Source organism: Rattus norvegicus, chromosome 13, assembly GCF_021556685.1.
Source record: "Rattus norvegicus strain SHRSP/BbbUtx chromosome 13, alternate assembly SHRSP_T2T, whole genome shotgun sequence".
Classification (NCBI taxonomy): domain Eukaryota; kingdom Metazoa; phylum Chordata; class Mammalia; order Rodentia; family Muridae; genus Rattus; species Rattus norvegicus.
Genome location: NC_141546.1, coordinates 85,880,937 through 85,901,910, shown reverse-complemented (window position 1 = coordinate 85,901,910; position 20,974 = coordinate 85,880,937). Strand labels below are relative to the sequence as shown.

The following is a 20,974-nucleotide window of genomic DNA, read 5'->3' as shown; positions in this document are numbered from 1 at the left end:
TTCTTGAGCACCCCCCCCTCTCTCCTGCTTGCAGACTTCTGTTGCTGACCTCAAAAGGCATGCCTTTCTCTTCTCCCTCCTGGCAGCTTCTGGGATTTGCACTGGGCCCACTCTGTGATTTCCTCTCACATTCTAATAAAATGGTTCTGTGTCTCCTTATGAGTTTGTCTTTGGGTTCTTTTATTGACGAGACTGAGAACTTGCAAAAGGGAACTCCGATTCCCTGGTAATATGCTGAGAGCCCAGAAGTTAGTTAGACTCCCTTGTAGACAGCAAAAGGCCCTGGCTCGGTAATAAAGGGGGCGAAGTTCTCGAAGATGGCCAGCTTCTGCCTCACCCTCCTGTCTTGAGACAAAAGCCTGGCTGCTTAAAACAATGGCTTTGACTCTTGCCTTCTTGCTCTCTCTCCTCTCCTACTCCCCTATCTCCCTGTCACCCGCTCCCCTCCTGTGCCCTGAATAAACTCTATTCTATACTAAAAACAAACAACCAAACCAACTAAAACCAAACAAACAAACCCAATGTAGGCCTTTGTTTCACTCAGCAGCCCCCTGCTGATGGACTGGCTCAGCAAGTCCAAGGCCTATTTAGGACACATCACACAGTCTGACCAACCCTAAGCAGGGAAGGAAAAACTCTTCAGGGGCTTAAAGCCCCTGCCCCAAGACTTGAGAAAAGACTGGACTTTCTGACTTCTGTAACATCCTCCCCCCACTCCTTAACACACACACACACACACACACCACAATACCACTAACACACACACACACACACACACCTGTGCTTTGCAGAGGCTCTCTCTCTCTATGTTCTCTGAAATAGGTCCGTGTCCTCACCTCCAGTAAATTCCTTTCCTAACTGGGGATCCTGCCTGTGGTACTTGAGGTTTCTCCACAGTCACCTGCTGAGCTTCAGAATTTTATTGCCTTTTAATTCTTTAACTGGCTGAGAAAACTGCTTGATCAAGCCCCCTAGACTGTTTTAATTGGGGACACCCAAATTTGCATACCCTAGGGAGGAGGGGGTGTGGGGACGTGGGGGGAGACAGAGAGACAGAGAGACAGAGACAGAGACAGAGAGACAGAGAGACAGAGAGACAGAGACAGAGACAGAGAGACAGAGACAGAGACAGAGAGACAGAGACAGAGACAGAGAGAGCTGGCCTGTATCCCAAGAGGATTGGGGAGTTTTAAAAAAATAATCTTTTGGATTTTGATATAAGTTCAACATCAGGAAGTCAAAATGGGATGTTCTATATTAAAGAAAATGGAGCATGATAAAAAGACTCAATTTTCAAAACCTCAGACAGTGGGAAGTAATGCAGTCTCACTGCTTTATGAACCCACCTCAGCCTTAAGGACAAAGGTCATGACCCCTTTGTGGGGGTCAAAGGACCCTTTCACAGGGGTGGCATATCAGATATCCTGCATATCAGAGATTTAAACTACGATTAATAAACGGTAGCAAAATTACAGTTATGAAGTAGCAAAAAAATAATTTTATGGTTGGGGGTCTCTGGAACCTGAGGAACTCTATTAAAGGGTCGCAGCATTGGAAGGTTGAGAACTACTGCTATGGGACCTATAATGGGCTGGTGCTACAGTAATTAATTCAGATAATACTATATCTGAATCACGGGGTCATTTGCACCCAAGAAAAAACAGGGTTACAGGAAAAACAAAAAAACAAAACAAAAACAAAGAAACAAAAAAACCCTCCATGAAGTCTTTCCAAAACCTTCTGGGGACGATGCTTCTTTGGGAGAGGAACTTTATAGAATTAGTCTCAAAAAACGGGCGTGAAAAGCGGGATCTTTCATATGCCGCGCTTTCTTACGGGTTGGTCCCCCAGATTGTTGCCGAATTCTACACACCATTGTTTGAGGTTCTTAGAGGTTAGCCGGTAAAAGAATAAAAATAAAATCGAAAGAACCCTGAGTTTTAGAGGAAGACTAGAAAAGAACAAGTACAAAAAAAACCCAAAAATCAAAAACCAAAACCAACCAAACAAACAAAAGATATACAGGACACACAATTTGAAAAAAGATACAGCGTGCATTGGCCGGGAATCCAAGCCGAGCCTCCAACGTGGCAGGCGAGAATTATACCACGGAACCACCCATGCCCTGAACACACTTACTACCTGATGCTCTCACAGCCTGCCCTTGCTGCCACTCCAGGAACCCTAGCTCCGAATGCTGGCTGCCCGCCTGGATGGATAGATGGATGGATGGATGGATGGATGGATGGATGGATGGATGGATGGATGAATGGATAGATGGATGGATGGATGGATGGATGGATGGATGGATGGATGGACCGACCTTTGTTTGCGTGGATGCACGCAGGGACGGACGGACGGTCGGTCGGACAGTTCCATTGTTGGATATCTGGTTGTTCGGAAGGACTCATGGATGGAATGATGCATGGGTGGAAAGATGCGGGTATGGATGGATCAGCGGTCAGGAGAGGCCAATTGGGTCACGCAGAGGGGAGGAGGAGTGTCCAGGCTTCTAGCTGAGGTCGTGGGGTGTGTACCTCGCCTCGCCTGGAAGCCACTGACTGGCACGTATCTGGCGCGCTCCTACGTGTGCGTGTCTGGTGTGTGAACACTCGTGGGAAGCGAGCGAGCGAGCGAGGAGAGCTTGTTGTAGTGCGAGCACAGGGTCCTTCGAGGAGGCCAGGGCTTCGGTGTGCTGGATTGAAACTCGGGGCCCCCAGAGGTTTGCTGTGGACAGAAGGCGCTGACACCCGGTTGGCTGGTCACCCGCGTGCTCAGGTCCTATCTCCTACTCACTCGACCTTCTCCCACCCGACGCAACACGACCACCCCCCGCCCCCGATCCCCAACGGCAGAGGTAGGTTGGTGTTGAGGGGAGGGCTCTCCTGCAGATCCAGGTCTGTGAGGGAAGGCTTCCGGGTCGAGGGGAGCGGAGGCTCTGGACAGATTGAGGAAGGATGAAGGAGATGCGGGGTCTTTCGCGGTGGGATGGAGTGCAGTGGAGTGTCAAAAGGCAAGCTTGTCAGGAGTGGGATTCGAACCCCCGCCTCCAGGGTAGACTGCGACCTGAACGCAGCGCCTTAGACCGCTCGGCCATCCTGACAGCAGGTCTGGGGTGTAGACCGCTCGCCTCGCAGGCGACCGGCGACCGGCGACCGGCGCCCAGGCGCGCGCAAGCGGGCTTCAGCGGACGGCGCGCCGGGGCAGGCGCCCGTCTGGCCTCGTCTGGCCGCGTCTGCGTGCTCGAGCTGCGGGCCTCGCCCGCCGAACTTTACCTTGCCAGAAGAGCACCGACGACGGGACGCTGCTAGGCGCCTGAGTACCTCCAGGTCCCGGGCCGGATCCCCGGCCTGCAGGCCCCCTGTCTGTCCACACAGCACGAAGGGCGGCCCGGGTGTGTGGCACCAGCCTCTCGTCCTGACACGGCGAGTGTTGCCCGCAACCACTCGCACTCGGCACCGGTGGCTTAGAGGCCGGGTCTCCAGCCCGGCGGGGACAGGGGTCCGGCGACACGGTGGTCTGGCGGGGCTGCGGGTCGGGGTCCTGGTGTTGACGCCGGGTTTCGGGGTCTTTTGGGTTGCGGTGCAGTGCAGAGCAAGAGGTGGTCGTTGGGGGAGACGGACGCCTGTGGTTCTTCCCTGGCGTGGTAGACGGGCCAGAGTGCGTGTGTTTGTGGCTGTTGTCGTCCTCGTTAGTATAGTGGTGAGTATCCCCGCCTGTCACGCGGGAGACCGGGGTTCGATTCCCCGACGGGGAGACATGATGTCCTTTTTGGACACCTAGGTGGCCCGCGGGCGCTAGCCCTTCCACCCACGCCCCACGCGCAGACCCAGACCCACGTCAGCCCGCCGAGCCCCATAGTCTCCAGCAAAGCCTCTCCGGAGCCCTCAAACCCCTTTTCTGCCGACTGCACCGGCGCCCAGGCCGCTCAGGGTGGCGGCCTGCCGGGAGCGGTCCCTGGCGCACTGGCCTGGGCTAGCGCGCCGTCTTGCAGCAGCCAGGAGACCGGAACGCCCCAGAGGAAAGGCCTGAACAGGTGAGAGGCGCGCCTGGGAGGCCGAGGAAGAGCGCGGAGAGGAGGAGCCGTGGTTGTGTTCGGGGTTGGGCGGTCCCCGGTGGGTGCGGGCGGTGCGCAGGCAAGTAAGTGGTAGGCGGCGTCGAGGGCGCTGGGCGCCGTGTGGTGGCAGTCGGCGGCGACGTGGGGGTGTGGGCCCGGCTGTGCGGCGTTGGTGGTATAGTGGTGCTGCCTTCCAAGCAGTTGACCCGGGTTCGATTCCTGGCCAACGTAGCGTGCCCAACTTTTGCCAAGGTCCTCACCCAGGACGCGCCGACCGGGACCCTGCGTGGCGCCGCGGAGCTTGGGCCCAGGCTCTACTAGGCGGGGAAGATCGGAAAGCGCCAGACCTTTTCAGGTAGTGGGCACCGGGTGGAGAAGCGGCAGGGGCAAGTTTCTAGTCCCCGAAGTCGCACGGTGCTGGCTGTGGAAGCGGCAGAGGCCAGGGGGCAAGTGGCAGCCCAGGGCCAGGGCCAGGAGAGAAGCGAGAACGCCAGCCTCCTAAGGCCTTAGCGTGCATCCGGCGGCCGGGTACGAGGACACGGGCAGGCGGGCAGGCCGGCAGGCGGGCAGCATGTCGGCCCTGGTGGCCGAGAGGGTGTGTGTCCGTCTGTTTCCAGGAGTTGATAGCCGTGAGCATGGGACCCACGCTCCCTGGTGGTCTAGTGGTTAGGATTCGGCGCTCTCACCGCCGCGGCCCGGGTTCGATTCCTCTCTTTTTAGTCCCTCCACTTCCCACCTCACCCTGACCCCTTTTGAGTGACCCTTTTGTTTGTACATGAGCTACACAGACCAAGACCACAACTCCACATCTCCCCTCCATATTTCTCTCTCTCTCTCTCTCTCTCTCTCTCTCTCTCTCTCTCTCTCTCTCTCTCTCTTTCTCTCACTCTCTCTCTCTCACTCTCCCTCCACCCCCTTTCCCTTTTCCTCTTTCTTTCCCGAACACATCACCCAGTACCACAGAACCGTCTTCTGCCTAAGAGTCTCCCTGGCTGCACCATGCCTACCTTAACATCCCGGACCAGCCTCTCTGACACCACACGCCAACTCTGCACTTCCCCAGCTCAGACTCCTTGCTTGCCCTGGAGCCCAGACCTCTCACCTGCCACCATCACAAGCCGAGCTTTCTCACACACCGCCCGGATCACAAACACTCGTCCACCGAGGGAATCTCAACACCACTCCATCTCCTGATCGCCTGCTCTTACCTCTCGAACAAACCCTCTGGCTAGCCCGCTCCTCCTGTCGCACCTACCTCGAATGCATAACCTGTATCACCTGATTGACACGCCTAGCGTGCATCGCGTGCATGACAGGGTGGTCCCAGTGAGCTTTCCGAAATAGTCACAAAGGAGCGTCCAGTTCAAACATCGGTAGCGAATTCTTTCATTTCACCCACCCACCCACCCACCCACCCACACACACACACACACACACACACACACACACATTAGACTTGTTTATATATGATGTATGTATAGATATAAACATGTATACATATGTATGATAGTATATACTGAAGAACACACATACACACATTTTTTTTGTTTGTTTTATGTTCTTGTAAAATCTTTAGGAGGTAGAAAATCTATAGGTGAATGGAATACGGTGCTGGTGCTGGGCTTGGCGGTGGTGGTGGCACGGAGAGGGGGATGTTTGCAGGATCGGAAGGGGTTCCTGTGGGCAGGTTTTATTGAGAACCAGATGCTCCCGGCAGAGCCAGAAGCACCTGGCTTGGTTCTCGCATCCAGCTTCCCAGGGACCGACAGTGGGCGTCGCGAGCCAGGATTTCCCAGAAATTCCCAAGGGCTGCATTCCTCGAGCAGAGGCCGTGGCAGGCGGTCGTAATGCCACCGTTTCTCAGGACCCTTGTGTCGCCTGCTGCAGTGGCGGATGTGAATCAGTAAAGTAACCTTGGCACACCGGTAATCACTCCCTGCCCGGATCCCTCCGCCTTGATCCTGCCAGCCAGCGCTGGAACAGTGTCGGATTCTGAGCGCTGAGCTGGGGACTGAGCTCCACCTCAATGGCTAGCAGCCTTGTGAGAGTGCCAGCAGATCCTGGGGGCAGCCCAGACAATGCTTATCCGGACCGGACTCCAGCCCACTTCTGCCACCTGAAGGGCTCCGGTTCGTGTGCACCGGGAGGCACCAGAGTCTAAGGGCATCCGGGAAGGGACTGTTCGGCCGGTTCCCGGGCAGCCGCTGGGCGAGAGGAGGAGGCTGCGCCAAACAGACAGCAAGCAAGCCTTCGCCAGCAGGTGTCCCAACAGGGGCGTGGGGACGGGTTGAGGGTGGGTGTGGGAGTGGGGAGCTTGCGGATCGCAAAGATCCGCATGTGCCTCTGTTCTGCTTGGGCTTCGTCCAGAGGAGGATCACACTAGCATGCGCATGCTGGCAAAGTCTGCGCGGTAGGGTCCGGACCAGTCAGCGATGGCTGGCTGCGGAGCAGCCCACTGAAGGTAGCGATGGTGTGGATGTTGGGGTTGGGGTGTTGAAGTCAGGACCTGACACTCCTGCCCAGGTGTTCTGGCGTCCTGGAATTCCGGTGCACTCGTGATACCTAGAGGAAACGTCACAACGAAATCGTTGTTTTTCACTGTCTCTAGGGTAGGCATCGGTTGTTTTCAGCAAGTTCTTTGACTCTGAAGACATCCTTGTAGAAGACGGAGATGCTCTCCTCTCAACTATGTGGTTGTTCTGGCCGAGAAGCTGGCTGGCATGCTGGCAGTGTGCGTGCCTGGGTGGTGTAGAGGCAGTGTGTCTGTGTCCAGGAATCTGAAGCTGCGTCTGTTCTGTCCATGCTCCCTGGTGGTCCGGTTCTTAGGATTGGACATGGTCACTTGTCAAGCCAGTGTTCAATTCCTGTTTATGTTAGGCATTCTTCTGTACTTTCACTTCCCACCTCCCTCCTCTCCCCTGTTCCCTTTTTCCAAGCTCCACACACCAAGATCACAACTGGACTCTGCTCTCTCTCTCCCCCTCCTTTCTCTCTCTCTCTCACACACACGATATGTATACATATGTATACACCATATACATTTATACACTATATATATGACCCATTAATTAAAAAATCAATATGAACTGGTGTGTTTAAAACAGCTTGAGTCAGAGCTCACCAACATTCAGCCCTTCCGGCACCTCATATGAACTCACTGTGGTTTTTGTGGCTGACACTGAAAAATGCTCCTAATACGCTAAAAGTTAACAACACTCATGCTCTGTTATCTCAATGTTCTGAATCTTCTCTGTTCACCACCCAGCCTCCTTACTCAATCCTTTACCTAGTAAGCCAACTCCTCCCTTCCTTGCCCTTTAAACTTTTGAACCTGTTTTTTTTTTTTTTTTCCTGTAAGAAGTTAACTTTGATAGCAGACTAGTGCCACAATTAGGTTTTTCCTTCTTGTGGACCTGGACATCTAGCATCATGATATGCGTTCAATAAACTATTCTTGCTTAACTAAGATGGTGTACTATGGTTGTGTGGCAAATTACTGAACCCCAACACTCTAGTTCCTAGGGATCTAACACTCTCTTGTGGACCTCCAGGTAACTGTAGTCATATGCATATAACCCCACACAGACACCTACATATAAATAATTTTAAAGTAAGTATTATGAAAACACCCAGTTTCTTAATTTTCTACTCAGAGTTGCTTAGGCATAAATTGAACTTTTTAGCTTGGTTTTTCCTGCTTGTTCAGTTAGAGAATGGTATGTGGAGCCTATGGAAATTTGGTTTTCAGAGGAATAAAAGTGCGAGTAAGGGACTGATGCTTCTCATGTTGACTGACATAAAATGAGGAAAGATATAGCACTATACAGAGATGGAGAAATTCCAGAGAAGAAATGAGCACTGTTCTACAGAACACAGTAGTCATCAAGGGTTCCCTGTTGGTCGCTGTAAACTGGGATCAGGCATAAGCTATCAGTCCTGAGTTTGTTAACCTCAATTGACAAAGTTAAGGAGGTCCAGAAATCACCCCTGTTACTCCATACAAGCCATCTACTTTAATGCCTTAAGTCAGTTGCCATAGAAGTGCTGCGTGCTTTGAGGTTTTAGCCCAGGGCACAGGGATGAGCTTGCTTATTTCTTTGTGAGATTAGGAATTTTCTAAATCATTTTTTCCTCTACACATTTGATATATATGCAGTGGCCACCACCCTTGAAGTACTTAAAATTGAGTCTACATTGAAATATGTTCAAGGCAAAACAGTATGTCAGCTTTTGGAAATGAAATAGTGTGAAACACTGAAACGTTGTAAGAAAGGTTGTAAAGAAGTAATAATTCTGCAGTGGAGACTAGCTGAAACAGGACAAGAGGGATGTACAGTTCCAGGAAAGATTGCCAAACAACAGACCATAACCTACAGAAGGATTCTGTTACGTGACAACTATACATGCATGCTCAAGTTTCCTGACTTTTGTTATGTCTGTTCTATGAAACAGTCATGTAGATAGAGTGTCAGAACTGGGTCAAAATTATATACATATATATGTAGTGTGTGTGTGTGTGTGTGTCTGTGTGTGAGTGTGTGTATTGGGAATTGGTTCTAGCTTTGTCTTAATCAGCTCCCAAAAGCCTTGCTTTTAGACCTGAGGGTCCCTGCCTCCAGCTGACTTTGATTGGTAATAAAGAATTGCTGTATAGTCAATGACTGGGCAGGGAGATAGAGGTGGAACTTTTAGATTGCATGGGTAAGGGACAGAGAGAGGGGAGGAAGAATAGAATGGCCATGACTCAGAAGAAGAGGGATCAGATTTAAGAGCTGCAGGAGAGAAATCATCCAGCAATGTAGGTGGAAAGGGAATGGGGGAGGGGGATGGAAGGGGGCTGCCCAGAATGTAACAGGGCAGCAAAGATTAAATATAGATTTAGAAGGTGTTACGCCAGGGATACTGGAAGGGAATGTGTGCTAGCCACAGGGAGGTTTAGAAATGCCCATCCATTGAGCTAGTTAAAGCATATCAAAATTATGCTGGTGTGTGTGTGTGTGTGTGTGTGTGTGTGTGTGTGTGTGTGTGTGTGAGGCTGGACATCAAATGTCAGTCCATGCCTTTACCTACTGAGCCATCTTGCCAGCTCTCATTCTCCTCATTTGAATAGCATTTATGATATTATAATTTCTTTCCTTTTTAAGATTTATTTATTTTAGTTATCAGACACGCCAGAAGAGGGCATCAGATCCAATTACAGAGAGTTGTGAGCCACCATGTGGTTGCTGGGATTTGAACTCAGGACCTCTGGAAAAGCAGTCAGTGCTCTTAACCACTGAGCCATCTCTCCAGCCCTATAATTTCTTTTTTAACAAATTTATTTCTTCTATTTAAAAACGTTGTTTTTGCTCTAGGCCTTACCAGAGGATTAAAGGCACATGCTTTTAATCCCAGTACTCAGTTGTCAGAGGCAGGCTGTGTGAGCTCAAGGGCAACCTGATCTGTATAGTGATTTCTCAGGACAGTCTGGGCTGCATAGAGAGACAATGTCTCAAATACCAAAACAACTGCCCCCCCCCCACGACTTCTTATGTATGTGGAGGGCAAGGTCAGACACTTGCATATAGGGTAGAGACCTTTTTGGACTTACTTCTTCAGATAATAATAATAATAATAATAATAATAATAATAATAATAATAGTAGTAGTAGTAGTAGTAGTAGTAGTAGTAGTAGTAGTAGTAGCAGCAGCAGTAGTCGTAGTAGTCAAATATTGTTTCTTTCAATTACCTGTTTAGAAGATCTGTTTATCTCACCTAGGTCAAAGTTCCTTAGCCGAAGTTGCCCTGAGGCTTTCTGCATTGGCCTGTGAGGCAGCCCAGGAATTTATGAAAGAGCATCAGATCAAGGCAGTAAATAGAGGCTTCCTCTGGTTTCTAGTGTTCTCCCCAGTTTCCTCACAACAACAGTAACTTGGGGTTTCCCCGAAGTATACAAGAAGGGGCTACGTGTAGAAGCTATGACTATCAAGCAGAGACCACATCTTGTTTAACTTGCTATTGTTAAGTTAGCAGAAACAGAGTCTGCTGACCCATGTGGTTAAGCAAGAGAGTCCATTTCCTTCCTCTTTTTGCAGTTCATCTCCTAGACCTCATTAGACTCTGACCCAGTTCTTGAATGACTTTGGAGACCCAGATGTTTCAGAATGCACATTCTGGAAGCCAATGGCTACTCCCACCACTGACAATGTTGCTGCTGTTTGGTGAGTAAGGATCATCCTGAAATACAATCCTTTCAGCCTCTCCTACTGTCTGGATTCTAGAGATCAGGGTAGTAAAGAGTGGGTCTGGTTTAGAAACCAGGGAGAGAGTTAAAAGGCAAGAGCCACAATGTCCGGCGGTACCTGATTGTAATCCTAGCACTTGTGTGTGGTGTCGACAGAAGAATCAGGAGTTCAAGGTCAGCTTCAACTGCAGTAAGTTCCAATTCCAGGCCAACCTAGCTTTGTGAGACCCTGTCAAAAAGAGGTTTTTAGAGCTGGGTGTGGTGATACATGTTTTAGTCTCAGCCCTTAGGAGACAGGCAAGTGGTTAGTCTGACATGGTGATACTGTAACTACAACAACAACATCAAAAGATGATTCTAGGGGCTGGGGATTTAGCTCAGTGGTAGAGCGCTTACCTAGGAAGCGCAAGGCCCTGGGTTCGGTCCCCAGCTCTGAAAAAAAAGAACCAAAAAAAAAAAAAACAAAAAAAAAACTAACTTCTTCTTACTCTAAGCGTTACTTAAAGGTCAGAATCCGGAGGTCCTTTACGGTCTCTCAAAAGGCCATCTTGAGCCAAATATTCATACTTGCTTTGCAGCTGTGCCAAGCACTTGGCACTAAGTGAGAAAGATATTCGAGCTACATAAACTAAAAACAGATAAACTGGAAAGACTCATGAGGAGGCTCATGGGGAAGGGGCTGTAAGCTTATGAGGACTCCTAACACACAACTTTCATCTGCTGCTGTTCTACACTGACCCCCACCCTCTCTCTTCCTCTTTACAGCTTTTGCAGACAGGCAGACGGGTAAGTTTGTGTTTCCCTTGTTTACAAGGCGTTGCTATCTTACAACAGAACACTGTGTTTAATTTGTAAGGAAATGTCTGCTTTACCAAGCATCAGGCTTGGGTTCAGATTGAGCAGTTTTCTCACAATGGGCCCTGAAGTTTAATCCTTGGTAAGATTCCAACTGGATTCTCCAAACACCCAAGGGAAAGAGACCAGGGCAAGTATATGATTTTTGAAAATGGTTTAGAGATAGAGATTGAACCTAGGACTTGAAGTGTGCTACACAAGCTTCTACCACAGAGTTACAAGCCTTTAACAAATTATTTTGAAGGGTTGGGGATTTAGCTCAGTGGTAGAGCGCTTTAGCAAGAGCAAGGCCCTGGGTTTGGTCCCCAGCTCCAAAAAAAGAAAAAAAAAACAATTTATTTTGAATAGACTTGCTAAGTTCCCCCACAGTGGTCTTGAATTAATTATGTATCTCAGATCTTAAAAGCTCCGCCCTTCCCGTTGCTAGGTTATAGCTCTGAGTCATTATCCTCAGACCTTTCGCTGGTCTGCGATGGGGACTCTCTGGCCCCTTGTTCCCCTTTGGAATGCACAGTCCCTCAAAATTGAGTTGTTCATATCTTCTCTCACTCACAGGAGATCTTCTGAAGGCTGTGGTGAAACGTGATCCCCCATGGATCCAGGTGCTCAAGGACGACACTGTGACGCTGACGTGCGAAGGGACCCACAATCCTGGAAACTCTTCTACCCAGTGGTTCCACAACCAGAGCTCCACCTGGGGCCAGGTCCAAGCCAGCTACACGTTTAAGGCCACAGTCAATGACAGTGGAGAATACCGGTGCCGAATGGCGCACACCAGCCTCAGCGACCCCGTACATCTGGAAGTGATTTCTGGTTAGTAAAAGTTGGTCCGGGGAGCAGCTGTGATACCAGGTCTGGAGACTGCGCACAGAGCAAACATTTACAAGAAAAAGGATAGTGTGGTTTCTGGGAAACATCACGGAGAGCTTTTCTGAAAGACACGTTTCCCTTTTCACTTACTCCGTATAGTCTTTCGTGGAAGAGGACGCCTGTGTTGGTCTCAATCTCAATTGAGCAAGAGGTTCGAGGCCACAGAAGGGCTGTTGTGAGAGAAGCTAAAGGAAGCCCCTGCTTCGTAAACATCAGCTCTGCCAGGGCATTGTGGGGGAAGCACAGAGACTCTAGGAAGGAAAGTCTCAAAGACTATAGGACAGGGGCAGACTCAACAAGCTAGAGGAGCAAGGAGTCGAGATCCCCAAGGGTGGAACTGAAATCTGGCTAGTGAGGCCAGAGATGAGTGAAAGGGAATTGAGTGAAACACGTGGAGCAGATAGGCTGTGTGACGACTTTTATCCCTAGACGAGATGAAAGCCTATAGTACTTCAAGGTTTCAAAACTTGAAATTAGTCTTACTTGATACATGGGATATATTTATGGAGGACAGCATGCAACCTTTTATTAAGTGTGCATATTGTTTAGTTCTTAAATTGGTTTAAGTTGGGCATACTCACCACCTCAAATATTTACTACTGCTTCATAACATAAACACTGACAATTCTTCTTCTTATTATTTCTTATTATTTCTATTTTTTTTCTTTTTTTCGGAGCTGGGGACTGAACCCAGGGCCTTGCGTTTGCTAGGCAAGTGCTCTACCACTGAGCTAAATCCCCAACCCCTATTTCTATTTTTGTATACACAGTCCAATGTCATTGTTCATAGATGCTCTACTACACAAAGCATTTCGAAATGTCTTGCTCCTATCTGACTGTAAATCACCCTTCCCACTCCTCTTTCCAACCTCCGCTAACTTCCATTGTGGTCTCAATCTCTGTAAGATTGAGTATTTCCAATACTATAATATGTGTGATGTTGCACCCGTGTCTTTCTATAGCTGGCTTAGCTCACTTTAACAGAACGATTTTCAGTTCAATTCACATTTTTTTTGCAAACGGGGTTCATTCTTGTAGTGAGGCAGCATTCCATTGTGGGGTGGTCCTAACTGACTGAGTCACATGATCTGATTCAGGTTTGTGTAAATAAGTGATGGTGTTCAGTTTAACAGCGTCTATAATGAAAATGACCTTGAACACTATTCCTATCCCACTCTAATACCTGAAAATAGGAGTTTAATAGTTTACCTCAGATATATCTTGGTACACAAGCCCTGAGGCTAATACATGTAAGTATCTAGTGTTTTAGATTCTCCCATTTAATACCAAAACAGATTAAAAAACAACAACAACAACAGCAACAACAGTACTTTAAGGATGGGTATGGTTACACATTCATTTAATCCCAGCATTCTGGAGGCATAAGGCAGGTGTGTCTGTGTAAGTTCTAGATCAACCAGGGCTACATAGTGAGAGTGTCTTGAAATAAAGTAAGATAAAATAAAATGGTTTTTTAAGGTTCCAGTGCTGGAGAGATCTTGGAAGTATAGGCAGTTTCCATAGACAGCACTCTGAGAAATAAATATTGGATTAACTTCAAAAATCTGCCCAGTGAACACCATAGCTACTCATTTTCTTTCTTTACATCTTATTTGTCCCGAAACAGCCCATGGTTCTTGCTTGTCCTATGAAAATATAAAATTACAAATTACCCTTAGAGGCTGTAGGTAGCTGTCTCTTAGTTAGGGTTTTACTGCTGTGAACAGACACCATGACCAAGGCAAGTCCTATAAAGGACATTTAATTGGGGCTGGCTTACAGGTTCAGAGGTTCAGTCCCTTAACATCAAGGTGGGAGCATGGCAGTGTCCAGGCAGGCATGGTGCAGGAGGAGCTGAGAGTTCTACATCTTCATCTGAAGGCTGCTAGCAGAATGCTGACTTCCAGGCAGCTAGGACGAGGGTCTTAAAGCCCACACCTGCAGTGACACACTTACTCCAGCAAGACCACACCTACTCCAACAGGGTAACACCCTCCAATAGTGACACTCCCTGGGCTGAGCATAAGCAAACCATCACAGTAGCCCTCGAGTTACTGCTCAGCCAGATGCTAAACTAGTCTTCCTTTAAAAAAAATAGACAGATGTGGTGGGGCATAGTGACAAATGCCTATAAGCCCAGCACTCAGAAGGCAGAGGCAAGTGGATCTCAGTGAATTCCAGGCCAGTCAAGGCTGCACAGTGAAACACTGTCCCCAAAACCAACAAGGTGCACACTCCCAAAGAACAAAACAAACACAAAACCAAGTAACCAAACAGAAAAGTGTAGAGCTGGCAAGATGGCTCTCTAGATAAAAGTGCTTTCCACACGGCCATGTAGACCTGAGTTCAATCTCTGGAACCTAGAGGTGGAAGGAGAGAACCAACTGACTTATACATTGACCTCTACATGCGTACTGTGGGGTGTGTGTGTGCATGATATGCATGTACCATATATGTGACTCCTACCATGTCACTCCTACCATCGATGAAGTATTGGAGACGGTTGTAGTATTTTTTTGGTTTATTACGTATATAGCATTCTGCCTGCATGGACGCTTGAAGGCCAGAAGAGGGCACTAGAATCTTATTCTAGATGGTTATAAATCACCATGTGGTTGCTAGGAACTGAACTCAGGACCTCTGGAAGACCAGACAGTGCTCTTAACCTGTGAGCCATCTCTCCTGCCTCCCAGGATGTTCTGAATGAAGACAGGAAAATGATTGTAAGTTTTAAAACGTTCTGCCCTTTTTGTTCAGATTCAGAGGAGAACAGGGAATTTAAAAAGATCTTATTGAAAAAACCAGGTATGGTGACATGAACCTTTAATCCCAGCATTTGGGAGGCAGAAGCAGGTGGAGCTCTGGGAGTTGGAGTCCAGCCTGGCCTGCAGGGTGAGTAGGATACCAGGGCTACTATAACAAGACCTGACACATCTCAACCAAACCAAGCCAAACCAAACCAGACCAAACCAAACCAGACCAGACCAAACCAGACCAGACCAAACCAGACCAGACCAAACCAAACCAAACCACCAAACAAAGAGCTCTTACCAGGCTTACAGGACATGATAGCTCACACCTGTATGTAATATTGACTGAGACAGGAAGCATGCTGGCAGCCATGGTTATGTAATGACTTCTTGGTCAGCCTGTGCTTCAATGTCACAAACTTCTACACTCCCCAAAAAGGTCAGACACTTCCGTTTTTTTGTTGGTGGAAGATTCCACTCAGGGTGTGCTGTGCTCTCAAATGCTTATGTTCCAAGGTTGAGATGTTGCAATCTTACCACCAAGGCATGGTATTAGGGGGTGGTCCTGGGAGGAGGTAACTAGGTTAGGAGAGTGGAGTCTGTATGAGGAAGACCTACAAAAGTTCTGTAGGAACGACAATAAAGCTCACTTCTATAAACTAGGAAGTGAGCTCTCATTAGAGGTAACATTTCTGGCCTCTGGCTTTGGATTTATTTGAGAAGTGTGCATTGTTTATAATGTCACCGAGGTCCTGTTTTGAACATTTGTTTATTAGGTTGAGAGTACCATGGAGCCCAGGTTCGAGGATAACCTTGAACTCTGCTCCTTCTGCTCTACCTGCCACATCCTGGGATTACAGACAGGCTCTACCACATCTGGCTTAGGTGCTTAGTTTATGGTACTTTGTCAAGGAAGCCGGAGCAGACTAGGATAGAGAACCTGGCCTGATTCAGGCTCTACTCAATCAAATACAGTTAAGGACTACTTACCTCACTTTCTAAGAGTTGTTAAAAAAAAATCATATCATTAAACTAGTAATCCCAGACCATAAACACTTATTCTAATAATAAACCAAAAGTTCTATTCTACAACACCTATAGTTACTGAAATTAATGTATGTCCTACATTAAGTATAGTGTTTTAAATCCATAAAACTGTTTTGAAATTGTTTTTAAGACCTCATAAATGTAATGGAATGTTTTTTCTGTGTGAGTCACGTGGACCTGTGGGATAGGCTGCTGCACAGGCCCTGGGTTTTTGTCGTTGTTGTTGTTGCTGCTGCTGTTGTTGTTGTTCATATGGGCCAGGCTTGCTATATAGCTGAGGATGACCTTGCATTTCTGATTGTTCTGCCTCCACCTCTGAGGTGTTGTGATTTTACAACATTCCCTGTCCCTACCGATTAAACTCAGGCCCTCATGTCTGCATTCTGCTGAGAGACGTTCTGATGAGAGATTCTCCAGCACTTTGGTGTCTTTTTGTTTGTGTGTTGGATTTTTTTTTTTCCGGAGCTGGGGACCGAACCCAGGGCCTTGCGCTTGCTGGGCAAGCACTCTACCACTGAGCTAAATCCCCAACCCCATTTTTCTTTTTTCTTTCTTTCTTTCTTTCTTTCTTTCTTTCTTTCTTTCTTTCTTTTTTTTTTTTTTTTTTTGAGACAGTTTCTCTATGTAGCCCCAACCAGGGTGGCCTCGAACTCGAAGAGTCTCTAGAGTTCGGGTAATAAAGTCGTGTGACACCATCGCCCAGCTACCCCTTTGTATCTTACTCTTGGTAAAGTGTCTTTCCATCTTTCAGACTGGCTGCTGCTCCAGACCCCTCAACTGGTGTTTCTGGAAGGAGAAAGAATCACATTGAGGTGTCACGGCTGGAAGAGCAAACAGCTGGCCAGGATCTTCTTCTTCCAGAATGGAGTATATGTGTCATTTCATCCTTATAATGTTAGCTACTCCATCTCAAACGCCAACCACAGTCACAGTGGGGACTACTACTGCAAAGCATATCTAGGAAGGACAGAACACGTGTCCAAGCCTGTCACCATCACTGTCCAAGGTGAGCCACAATGCCCGCTACTCTGTTTCAAAACACTCTGCTCCGTCTTGTGTCCTAACACTAGGATTCTGAGATGTGTGGCCGTCTACTGATACCTTAAGTTCTAGTTTAGGGCAGCCACGTTGGCCTGAGAATCTTTCTCTACTCACAAGAAAAACATGACTCTGTTCTTGAGAAATTTCGCATTGTGAAATCCTAATTCTGCCTTTCAGAATTGCAACCTCTGTTGACTGGCTGGTATTGGTTAGTGAACACGTCTCAGTCACAGGACCAGAGGAGGTGGTGGGTAAAGAGCTACTGAAGTGGTTTATGGACTGCTAGTTCAAGGTTGCCCAAGGGATATTTTCCAGCCATGAGACTTGTCTGCAGGCATCTCGGAGTGAAAGGTTCTGAGCTCAAGCTGAGGTAGAATGCCATCTGCGTTCTGCTCCTCTCCTTTTGTACTCACAGTGCATTTTAAGGATTCCTGTTAATGCAGCCCTGTAACTCCAGTACTTGCAACGTTGAGGCAGGAGGATGATAATTAAGAGGTCAGTCTGGAGAGGAAGAGATGGCTTCCGTCAAAACTCTGACTGAAAATCCCTGTCTCAAATGGGATGTTTCACGTGGCAGTTGCCAAATCTCACTGTTGGGGTCCAGGAATCACCTCACAAACCACCCAAACACCGATCTCAATCAGATGGAGAGAGTTTATTGAGCATATGCCCCAGGATTGATTGGCCACGGCTATGGTCCAGATTCAGGAACTGAACCATGACCCAGGTTAAGATGCCATAGGGATTTTAAGCCCCAACTCCACAAACATCTGCATCGGGGGATTTCCTTAGGAACATGTGCTTGTTTGTACATTTATCCTGTTTCTATCCGACTGTGGCGGGGGACTTGTCTTCTCTAATATTTATATTCTAACATGTCTACCAGGATGTCAGCCACCTACATACACGTCTCTTTCTGACAAAGAACGGCAATTCCCAGGAGTTCTTGGGAATTTAAACGTTACTTGACTACTACTCAACGTAGAAGTCTTAGTCCAAATAGTTTTTTGGTGCAGGTGTCTCTCTTACGTTGGGGTCCATCCCAAGAGCAGCTTATGAAAGCAAACACCATAAAAGCTTATACTCAGGTCCAGGTCCTTGCTTACTGTGTGTAACTACAGAAAGCAGTTCTACTGACTTCCATTGTGATTGGTTTCCAAGGGCACAGAACATGACAATAGGTAATCAGTTCCGGCATTAGAAGTTTCCTAGTGACAGCAGAGACATATGAGAAAGTTTTCTTATAATGGAAGGCTAGACAGGTAACAGTCACCTAGGCCCTAACATTCAATCTAGGCCTTAATATTATACCTAGGCCCTAACACCCAGTGACCACAAAGTCTTTGTCTCCTATAATTTCAGACAGATATGGCCATGCCCTTTAGAAAATGCAGACTTGGCAACACATTGGAGAAGGCTGAGAGATGAAAAGTCCACTGAAAGCCAGGCCTGGTGGTGCACACCTTGAATCTCAGCACTCAGGAAGCAGATGCTGGTAGATCTCTGTGAGTTTGAGGTCAGCCAAGTCTACAAAGTGATTCCAGGACAGCTCCAGAGCTCTGTTACATAGAGAAACTATGTCTCAAAAAAACCAACCAACCAACCAACCAACCAACCAACCAACCAACCAACCAATGTCCTTTGAAGGCTTCCTGATTCATCTGCTCCTGTCCTTACTTTAAGTACTTGGTGTGAATCACTTTACAGAAGCTCTGCACTAGGGACCTCACTGTCCCTAATTTCTGAATTTCTGTCTTAATGGTTCATTCCTTCCAATTCTTCCTGCTTCCCTCCCAGGTTCAGCAACCGCGTCCACCAGCTCTCTAGTGTGGTTCCATGCCGCTTTCTGCCTAGTGATGTGCCTCCTGTTTGCAGTGGACACCGGCCTGTATTTCTGTGTACGGAGAAATCTTCAAACCTCTGGGGAAGACTGGAGGAAATCCCTGTCAGTCAGAAAGTACAAGGCTCCACAGGACAAATGACATCCCATCGTATGGCTAAACAGCGGCAGCTTCTTTTCAGCCACACCGCCGCTTCATCTACAGCCTTCCTTTGAAAGCAACTTACCACCAGGCTGGATATTTGGTCCTGCAATCACAACTGCTAGGAGGCTGAGGCAGGAGGATCACCAAAGGCTGCCCGGGTTTTAGAGAAGAGAGAGTGCAAGTCTATCCTGGATAACCCAATAAGACCCTGGGTTTAGATGGCTTATCAGGAAAGAGCACCCATTGCTAAGCTCACAGACAAGACCACAGATTGATCCCTAAGGACACAGGGCAAAGGGAGAGAACAAATTCCTGAAAGTTGTCCTCTGACCTCCACACGTCCACCATGGCAGATGCACACAATAAACAAATTAAAATGTAATATATATATTTTAAACAAGAGGTGGGGAAAGGCTGGGGGTTGGTGGCACAGTTTTTATCCAGGACACATGATGCTCTGTGTTTGACCTCCTATAATAAAACAGAAATCAATCTGGGCCAAGGATCTCCTTTCTGTGACTTCTTTGTTCAAAATAGTGTAAAAGCTTTCCCTTGTACTTAGAAGGAAATCTAGCGACTTTGCAGTGTTCTGTAAGATGTTACCACATGATCTTACCTCTCTGATCTCATTTCCTTCTGCTTTTTTTGGCTCGTTCTTTCTCGCGTTTGCTCTTCCCAGAACACAGCAGCTCTACTTCTATAGACTGCATTTTCTGTCTCAGGCATGTTCTTGCCTGTAGGGACCCACATCCTGTTTCACTTGGCCTTTGTTTAAATATGACTTATTGGGGGGTTGGGAATTTAGCTCAGTGGTAGAGCGCTTTCCTAGGAAGCGCAAGGCCCTGGGTTCGGTCCCCAGCGCCGAAAAAAAGAAAAAAAAAAAAAAGACTGTCTTAAATATGACTTATTCCAACCAAAAAAAACAAAACAAAACAAAACAAAACAAAACAAAACAAAACAAAAAAAAAACAAAAACCCCTGCATACTAAGGTTTGAGCCTCAGGGGCAGTGCTGCCAGGTGTCAGAGACCAATGTGAGCCGTTCAGACCACAAGGGTGAGCCCATGCCTCCACAGATGCAGGGCTGATGCTTTTCAGGACAATAGCTTAGCCATCTTGCAGCTCAGCTGCCTTCTCTCTCACAAGGGCCCGCACTTACTCTCCTTTTCTGCCCCTCGTAGAGCAACACAAAGTCCTCATCAGAAGCCAAGCAAATGTGGCCACGTGACCTCGGTATCTATAACTGTGAACTAAAGAACACTCCCCACTCCTTTACTAAAGTACCTAGTCTCGTATGCTTTACAATAGCAACAGAAAACAGACTCCGACAACGTCCTTCGGTTTTTACTCACGTGTTATCAGTAAGGGCTCTTTGATTATTCAGTAGTGTAAGCTTATTCCTCTACCACACTCCTAAATCTCCCGAGGTGGAAATTTCTGGTTTCTCTGGGGACTCAGTTGTATCATGTGATTTTTTTTTTCTGGAGGCTGTCTTATGAGAGGATGTTTTGCTGAGAACAGACATGTGGTGTTTTCCTGGAAGCTGTCTGTGAAAGAGCATATGACCTTCCCTTGGAGTGGACTCTTGAGGGAGCTTGTGATGTCTAGAAAGACTATAAAGATAACACCACAGACAGCGAGAGGAGGCCTTGATTCGCCTTGCAACGCTTGACTGGTCTTCACTGATCTTTGCTAGCGTGACTTACTGTGACTTAGCGTAGAGAGGAACGGACTTCCGGTGTTCTGTAGACTACTGCGAACCTGGTGGAGATTTGTGGTTTCTTCTGGATTGAGTTGCTGCGACTGATGTGTGTTTGGTGTTTTTGATTGGACTGAGATTGCCGCTACTGACTCATTTTCGGGATCGCTCCAAAGAACTACTTCTAAACAGGTCCACATCTCCCATTTCCTACTAACCTTCTCCCCTACCTTTGGTTGCTGTGGGCTAGAAGGAGGTTGAAGCATTTAAGAACCCTTATTAAAGTAGGTTTTGAAAAATGTAAACCTACATTCCCCTAATTTGTGTTTCTCTTTTTTTATGATTTTTTTTTCTTTTTTTTTGGAGCTGGGGACAGAACCCAGGGCCTTGTGCTTGCTAGGCAAGCGCTCTACCACTGGGCTAAATCCCCAACCCCTTTTTTATGATT

At 47.6% G+C, this 20,974-nt stretch overlaps 1 protein-coding gene and 2 non-coding genes across 10 annotated transcripts; 2 read left to right on the top strand and 1 right to left on the bottom strand.

The window, feature by feature from the left end:
* Nucleotides 1–3,020: 3,020 nt before the first annotated feature.
* On the bottom strand, nt 3,021–3,103 carry LOC134481671 (transfer RNA leucine (anticodon CAG)). The gene has a single exon. It is a non-coding gene; the product is annotated as a tRNA-Leu (tRNA).
* A 582-nt stretch (nt 3,104–3,685) lies between these two features.
* LOC134481642 (transfer RNA aspartic acid (anticodon GUC)) lies at nt 3,686–3,757 on the top strand. Its single transcript has one exon. It is a non-coding gene; the product is annotated as a tRNA-Asp (tRNA).
* LOC148001748 (low affinity immunoglobulin gamma Fc region receptor III-like) lies at nt 3,709–19,325 on the top strand. 8 transcript variants are annotated; one of them, XM_087581994.1, is made up of 7 exons: nt 4,173–4,412; nt 5,809–6,313; nt 10,132–10,257; nt 11,046–11,066; nt 11,691–11,948; nt 16,554–16,808; nt 18,641–19,325. In XM_087581994.1, exons 3-7 carry the CDS (start codon nt 10,173–10,175, stop codon nt 18,823–18,825), a joined length of 804 nt encoding a protein of 267 aa, XP_087438120.1. In that variant the 5' UTR covers nt 4,173–4,412; nt 5,809–6,313; nt 10,132–10,172; the 3' UTR covers nt 18,826–19,325. The 8 variants fall into 8 exon arrangements, with proteins under 8 accessions (XP_087438122.1, XP_087438120.1, XP_087438118.1 ...); XM_087581992.1 differs by having other exon boundaries at nt 5,809–6,317; XM_087581996.1 differs by lacking the exons at nt 4,173–4,412; nt 5,809–6,313 and adding an exon at nt 3,709–4,036 and having other exon boundaries at nt 18,206–19,325.
* Nucleotides 19,326–20,974: the final 1,649 nt, after the last annotated feature.